Source organism: Natator depressus, chromosome 25 (genome assembly GCF_965152275.1).
Source record: "Natator depressus isolate rNatDep1 chromosome 25, rNatDep2.hap1, whole genome shotgun sequence".
Classification (NCBI taxonomy): domain Eukaryota; kingdom Metazoa; phylum Chordata; order Testudines; family Cheloniidae; genus Natator; species Natator depressus.
Window position 1 is genome coordinate 12,573,409 of NC_134258.1, and position 6,600 is coordinate 12,580,008.

At 48.5% G+C, this 6,600-nt stretch overlaps 1 protein-coding gene across 1 annotated transcript; it reads left to right on the top strand.

Annotated features, from left to right (window-relative positions):
- RPS15 (ribosomal protein S15) lies at positions 1-4,830 on the top strand. Its single transcript, XM_074939168.1, has 4 exons — positions 1-69; positions 1,274-1,359; positions 2,407-2,641; positions 4,661-4,830. The coding sequence occupies exons 1-4, from the start codon at positions 67-69 to the stop codon at positions 4,772-4,774; spliced, it is 438 nt and encodes a 145-aa protein (XP_074795269.1). The 5' UTR covers positions 1-66; the 3' UTR covers positions 4,775-4,830.
- The last annotated feature ends 1,770 nt before the right edge of the window (positions 4,831-6,600 follow it).

The following is a 6,600-nucleotide window of genomic DNA, read 5'->3' on the forward strand; positions in this document are numbered from 1 at the left end:
CCCTGCTCTCGCGACATCAGGCGCCGCCCGGACGAGATCAGCCTTTTCCGCAGAGACGCGGCCAAGATGGTGGGTGAGGGTGGCATGGGTCGGGGCCCTTAATCCGGCTCCATCCGCTTCGGGGCCGGCTCGGCCGGGGCTCCGGGCGCCGATGCCTTCGGAGGGCGCTGCCCCCTGCCCGCCTGGGGCTGTATGGGCGGGGAACGGGCCCGGCTCTGGCTGCAGCCCGGCTCGGGCCCTGGCGGGGACGGGGAGGCTCCCGCCTTCTCGGGGGATGGGGCCTGAGTGGAGCGGGCTGGAGGGAGGGAGGGAGGGAGGGGGGGGTGCGTTGTGGGGGGAGGGGAGACCCGGGGAAGGAGGGGGGGATTGCGATGGGGTAGTTGGGGTGTGAGGGTGTGTGTTGTGCATGTGTCTTGGGGGGCTGTTGGAGGTGCTGCGGGTATGTGCGGCGTAGGCAGGTGAGGTTGCGTTGTAGGCGGTGTCTGTGACCCTGGGGGTTTTGTGTTGAGGGGGAGTTGTGTCTTGGGGGGGGTGTTGTGAGATTGTCTGTGTACAATATGTGGCGCTGGGGTCACGGAGCGTTGCGGGGCTGAGCACGTGTAAGGTGTGCTGGGGCCTGACTGGGCACCCGGGGAGTTGTCTGAATGCCGCCTGTGGGTGCAGGGGTGGTGTGTGTGTGTTCTGTGTGGGGTGCTTGGGGGTGGAGGCCGATGGAGCTTGTGTGCCGCTCTGGGGAGCTGTGGATTGTTGTAGGGCCGGGCAGGGTGCTGAAGGTGCGTGTGTGGGTCTGTTGTATGTGGAGTGCTGGCACAGGGCTGTGAAGCTTATGGAAGCACGCTGAGCAGGATTGGTTTATGAACCAGGCTAAACTGGTTCCAGATATGTCCAGTAACCAACCTCTTGTAAATATGGATTTGGCCAGTTAAGCCATGTGAATGCTTCACCTTGGGGGGGGGGGGGTTTCATTAGCTCCGCGAGATGGAATGTTTGTGTGCTCCAAAGTGAAAGGAACATTAATATCGATTTCTGAAACAGTGAATCAGTATGAATAATACAGCACTTATATTGGCTCCTCAGAGCACTTTTACCAAGACTAATGAACTACCATGCATGTGCTCCTCTTCCCCCCCAACACGTAAATGTGGGCAATAACTGGGCTGATCAACACAGGGGAGCAGGGCAGCCAAGGTATCTGGCAGAATGTCACAGTCTGCGTAGATGTCTTTGTAATTTGGAGGCCTCATCTGGTTTTCCTCTGGTTCTCTCAATCCAGGCGGAAGTCGAACAGAAGAAGAAACGGACCTTTAGGAAATTCACCTACAGAGGTGTTGATCTGGATCAGCTCCTCGATATGTCCTAGTAAGAAACTCTTGCTTATTGGCACCCTTCTTCTCCCCCCACCCTGCCCCACCAGACCAAGCAATGAGGTTATGTTAAGAGATGAAGGCAGGTCTTGTGGTGAGAGCCCAGTCCTGGGAATCAAGATATCTAAATTCTGTGCGACAGACCCGTAGGCCCTGTCTTCGCTGCAGAAGTAGCCAGGTGTAAACAGGATTGTGAAATAGTTTGGGGCCAAGTGTATTATATGACTTCTATTGTCTCATCTAACAATGACAGTGGGCCATATTCTGAACCAAGTATTCATTGGGATTAAGCTGTGGTTCCTTAATTTGGATAGAACAGCTTTTTTGCTATCCACTCGGCAAAAACCTTTATAACAAGACCATGCCTTCTGTTTAGTTTCCCCATCTATAAAATAAAGATACTATCAATCTTTCTTAATTTAGACTTAATTTAGGGTAAATTAATTTAGACTTAATTTAGGGTAAATGCATTCATATTGGTAATGTGACCTAGAATCTTTGAGTACAAAGGACTATAGAAAAGCAACATTTTGTTGTCTGCTACTTTACTTGAGTGTTCTTATAGAAGTAATTTGCTATATTCATTTGTATTGCTTGGTCCAAATGAAGGATACCAGACTGTGGGAGATGGGGTGGTGTCAAGATGGGGCCGCTCCCCCAGCATTCCATGGGCCCAGGACTATGTGGGGGAGAGGCCCTAACTCTGAGGGCGCTAGGACCCAGGTGGGGTGCAGCTGCTGAGAGGAGCCATAGACTCCAGTTTGCAGAAAGGGAAGTTGCCAGAGCAGGGACCTCTGGCCATTCAGAAAACTTTCTACAGTTTCTCTGGACTTTCGGCTGCCCTGCATACTAGACTACAGATTTGCTCGCTCCTGAATCTTTCCAAACTGAACAGATGATAATTCTATCCTCCCACGGCTGGCAATGGAACCCAGGAGTCCCTGGCGCCAGGTCCAGTGTTTCACTCCTTTCCTCACTGAATCTAAATATTACATGTGAGCTGACTCTTCTTTAGCTGATCGGGTCCTTTTTGTTATTTCAGTGAGCAGCTGATGCAGCTGTACAGTGCCCGCCAGCGCAGGCGTCTGAATCGCGGCCTGCGGCGTAAGCAGCATTCCCTCCTGAAGCGCCTTCGCAAGGCCAAGAAGGAGGCCCCTCCCATGGAGAAGCCAGAGGTAGTCAAAACTCACCTACGCGACATGATCATCCTCCCCGAGATGGTGGGCAGCATGGTTGGCGTATACAACGGCAAAACCTTCAACCAGGTGGAAATCAAGGTGAGCCATGCAGGAGCGAAAGGTTTAAATACTGCCTGATCGCAGCAGAAACTTACCAGCATCCTGCTTGCTTAGGCCCCGTCCCTGCTCCTGAATTTTCCTGCAGTGGATTGATTTTGAAAGCGTAAGCCATTTGACCTTTAATTTGCTTGAACTTCTGTTCCAGTTGGGGCCTTGGCCTGTTCTGCCTCTTGGAGGAGAGTCTTTGTGTATGAGGCTTTAACACCAGTGAAAGACAGATTGTTGTGGGAGCTTTTTGTTTTTTAAAAAAAACCCAAACTTTGTTGTCATTCTCAATTTTCTTTTGAGAAGGTGGTGTCTGACTTTGGGGAATGTGCTACATACAAGGCTTTTTCTTCTGAGCTTGTTAAGACCTCGGCTGCAGCTTTGCAGGAGGTTCCTTGCCCTTCTGGTAATTCAGTGAATGAATCAGTTGTGCATAGTGCTGCGGTGTACGAGAGAAGTAACGGGGGAAGGATCTGTCGGCAGTGCAACAAAAAGCTTGCTCTTAACTTGGCTAAGCTAAGGAGATTAAGAACATGTTGCTTCTTGCAATGTAGACAGACCCTTTGTGGCAGTCCTGTACCCCCTCACCCCTATGCTCACCTGCCTGGTGGTGGCAGAGCAAGAGCTCAGTTACAGAGCCACAGTGTGTCTTGCTGTATCGAGAAATCCAACTTGCAAATCTAACTGGAAATGAAGTAGCCAGCAGGTGCAGTGTGGTGTGATCTGAGGTTACAAGGAAGGATTAAACAACTGACCAACATTTTCTTTGCCTGCTTTGTTTGTGGTTGAAATCTAACCTGCAAACCTGCGGAAGGCTTAGGGTAGATCGACCTGTTTGGGCTCTCTGGTTGGGGGAATGTTTGAGTCGTACACTTGAGGGGTGATTTTATTTTTTTTTTTTTTGAAAGGCACAGGTGGCAGTTAGACGTGAAATGGGAGTGAGACACCTGGGATACTAACTCATAATGGCCACTTGTGCCTTTGAACATCTCCGCCTTTGGCTGTCTATCAGTGTGCATTGCTGTAGCTAATTGCAGTGGCCTTAGCAACGCCCAAGCCACGTTTACACTAGAAGTTCCTTACCGCTGTAGTTATATTGGTAAGTGCTCCTAGCAGGGACGCAGCTAATGCCAGCAGAACTGCGCTTTTATTGATCACGTAGCCCACCCCAAGCAAAACAAGCGTGTGCATTAGTGCTGTCTGTCAGGGATCACACCTTTTCACACCCCTGACGGACACAGCTGTGTCAACAGAAGTCTGTAGTGTAGAAATAGTCTTATCTGCCAGGGTGGTGGGAGTGCTGTCTGGATAGGGGGAAGGAGAGGCATTTTTGAATGTGAGGAAGAGGAGGATTTGCAGCTGTGGCTAGGGCTGGCTGAATATTAAAAGAAGAAAATTCCCTCTGGTGTTTTACCCCCATTTATTCGATTTCTGTCAGCGTTCACCTACGGGTAGGTTTCTGTGAGCACAGAGGCTTGTGAATGTTTCTCTTTCTCTCACACGCGCGTGCGCACGCCAGAAACATTTGTGCAGCTCTCTCTACAGCATTGTTGATTTGGGAGCCCTCAGCCAGGGAGAAGGAGCAATACTGTGCCACTGGGTGCCCAGTTGCAGGGAAGTGGCAAGGTGTGACTTGTGCTTGCTCAAAACAATAGTAGCAGTGAACTCTGGAGCAGTCTGAAAGCTGAAACGTTCACATTGTTGTTCAAAGAAAGATCAGTCAGTCCGCCTGGATAATTTGGGCACAGAAAGAGGGCTACGTTAATTGAATTGGCTACAAATGGCATGCCCATCTCTGCCTGTACCAAGCACCTGATAGATATGGGTGGAGGTATTGCATTTTTAAAGAGTAGTTCTAAACAGTCATCCTAGAGCGCTGAGCCATGAAATCCAACTTGTCTTCGGATGCTCTTCAGGGTCTTTGCAGGGTACTCTCCTGTTTTAGGCTCTCAGCTGCTTGTCACATCAGATCAGTCATGTTTCTGAATAGTCACCCTGTCTTTTCTCTTGCAGCCCGAGATGATTGGCCACTACCTGGGCGAGTTTTCCATCACTTACAAGCCAGTGAAACACGGCAGACCTGGTATCGGTGCCACCCACTCATCTAGGTTCATTCCTCTGAAGTAAATGATGCTTCGGGAAAATGTTTTCTATATGTAAATAAAGAAAATGCTCCTGCCCGACACTGTCTCTGGTCTCTCTCTGGGTAGGGTCTTGAAAATTTCCCTTCCATTTGGGCTGAAGCTAAATGCCACTAGGAGTTTGTGTGTAGGCCTGGGGATTCTGTAGAGAATCTGAGTCCATGTGTCTGCATAAGCTCACTGAAAATGCTTTGTGGTGTGCAACCGGGGACAAGTCAGGTGGAGTATCCCGTCCTGGCGCTGGAAGGGATACTCCACCTGCCTTGTCCCCAGCTGCACAGCTTGTTGGTCAAGGAATGCCATCTCTGGTGGTGGGTGGGAGGGGGAATGGGCTTGTGCCCTAATAAGCCTCTTTGCGGGTCTGATAAGAATTTTTTCAATGTTTCTTCTTTTTTATTTTTAACACGAGAAATTCCAATGCAGTCGAGCCCGGGGAGACTGACTTGAAAATGGGTGAAATGACATCACAGCTGCTAAATGTGAAAGTTGAACAATAGGGGGAAGATGTCTTATGTGACTGTTCTAGAACTTTTACTGATTCCAGTCACCATTTGGAGTAGTGATGTCCCTGATAAGATTCGAGACCCTCTCGTCAATGAAGGGATGAGAGCTCATTATAAACAACCCATATTCTCCTGCAAGACTAGAATTGACCGTCTTGGTACTTGAAAAGCAGGAGTAAAATCCTTTCACACCTCTTTATGGTATGATGGGGGTGGGGGCAGGCCATGTGCCCAGTCTTCTGGAATCTTGCACGGTCACCTTTTAAGTACATATTGAATATTAAAGGGAGGCAGAGATCAGGTTTATTGGCTGGTAGATGTTCTAGTCTGAGGAATGCACTCTGGATTCTTCGATGTCAATATCCTCTTCCTCTAAAAATTGTTAGTACGGTATCGCTGCCTCTTTGAAAGCTATTGAGTGTTTTTTGGTTTGGTGTCCCAAATATGTTCCCCTCCTGTGCACAGCTGCTTTCTGTCCTAGGGCCTTTCTTGTTACTTCCATGAAGATGCTGATAGAGTAAACAAATGTGGTGATTACCCTGAACATCTGAAGGATGTAAGAATCTGTGGCTGACAGAAAAGGATGAAAATAATTTTTTTCCAAGCTTCCATGACATCCAAAAACATTTAATATATCACAATAAACCCTTTAGGCCAATGATGCATCCCAGTGTGCAGAAAAATCTCATCTGGCATAATCTCTGGGTAAATGCTAGAGAACAACACTGAAGATGGACTAGAAATGTGAATGCATCTTTTCCTTACATGGTCTGCCATGGGAAATCTCGTGCTGATTTCAGTAACTGTACCCTTGAGAGGTCCTGAATCCTTTCCCACTAAAAACAAACACCTGTATGGAAACTAATCAGAGTGGTTTCAGTGTTGGGTGTGTGTAAAATCAGAAAGAAAAACAACATTGAATAAATGAAACCCTAATGGGACGTGTCTAAAATACCATGTCCTAAGCATGCTCCCCTACAGCTGCATTGCTTTCTGTAGCACAATTTTGAAAAGTAATTGATACTCCATGGAAACAGGATTTTACTAAAGGTTCCCGATGGCAGAAGCATGATTATAAAAGGGCTTGTGTATTCAGACCCTGGTTCTCCAGTCTTCAGTCCTCCTGACAGCTCTAGTCTCATCAGTTTTTCCTTCTCTTGTCTAGTAATATTAAGGTCAAACAGAAGTCCACGTGGTTTGCCATGGCTGGCTGTTCTAGGGTCTAATCCCAAGTGGGTTCAACAGATTCCCCTCTGCGTGTGGCAGCAGGTGTATGAAACGTCAGTCAATGACCCAAACAGATGGTAGC

Bases quoted from the DNA above. Each gene is read 5' to 3' on its own strand.
- RPS15 (XM_074939168.1), top strand. The intron at 1,360-2,406 runs GTAAGAAACTCT...TTGTTATTTCAG, and splicing joins CAGCTCCTCGATATGTCCTA to TGAGCAGCTGATGCAGCTGT. The intron at 2,642-4,660 runs GTGAGCCATGCA...TTTCTCTTGCAG, and splicing joins TCAACCAGGTGGAAATCAAG to CCCGAGATGATTGGCCACTA.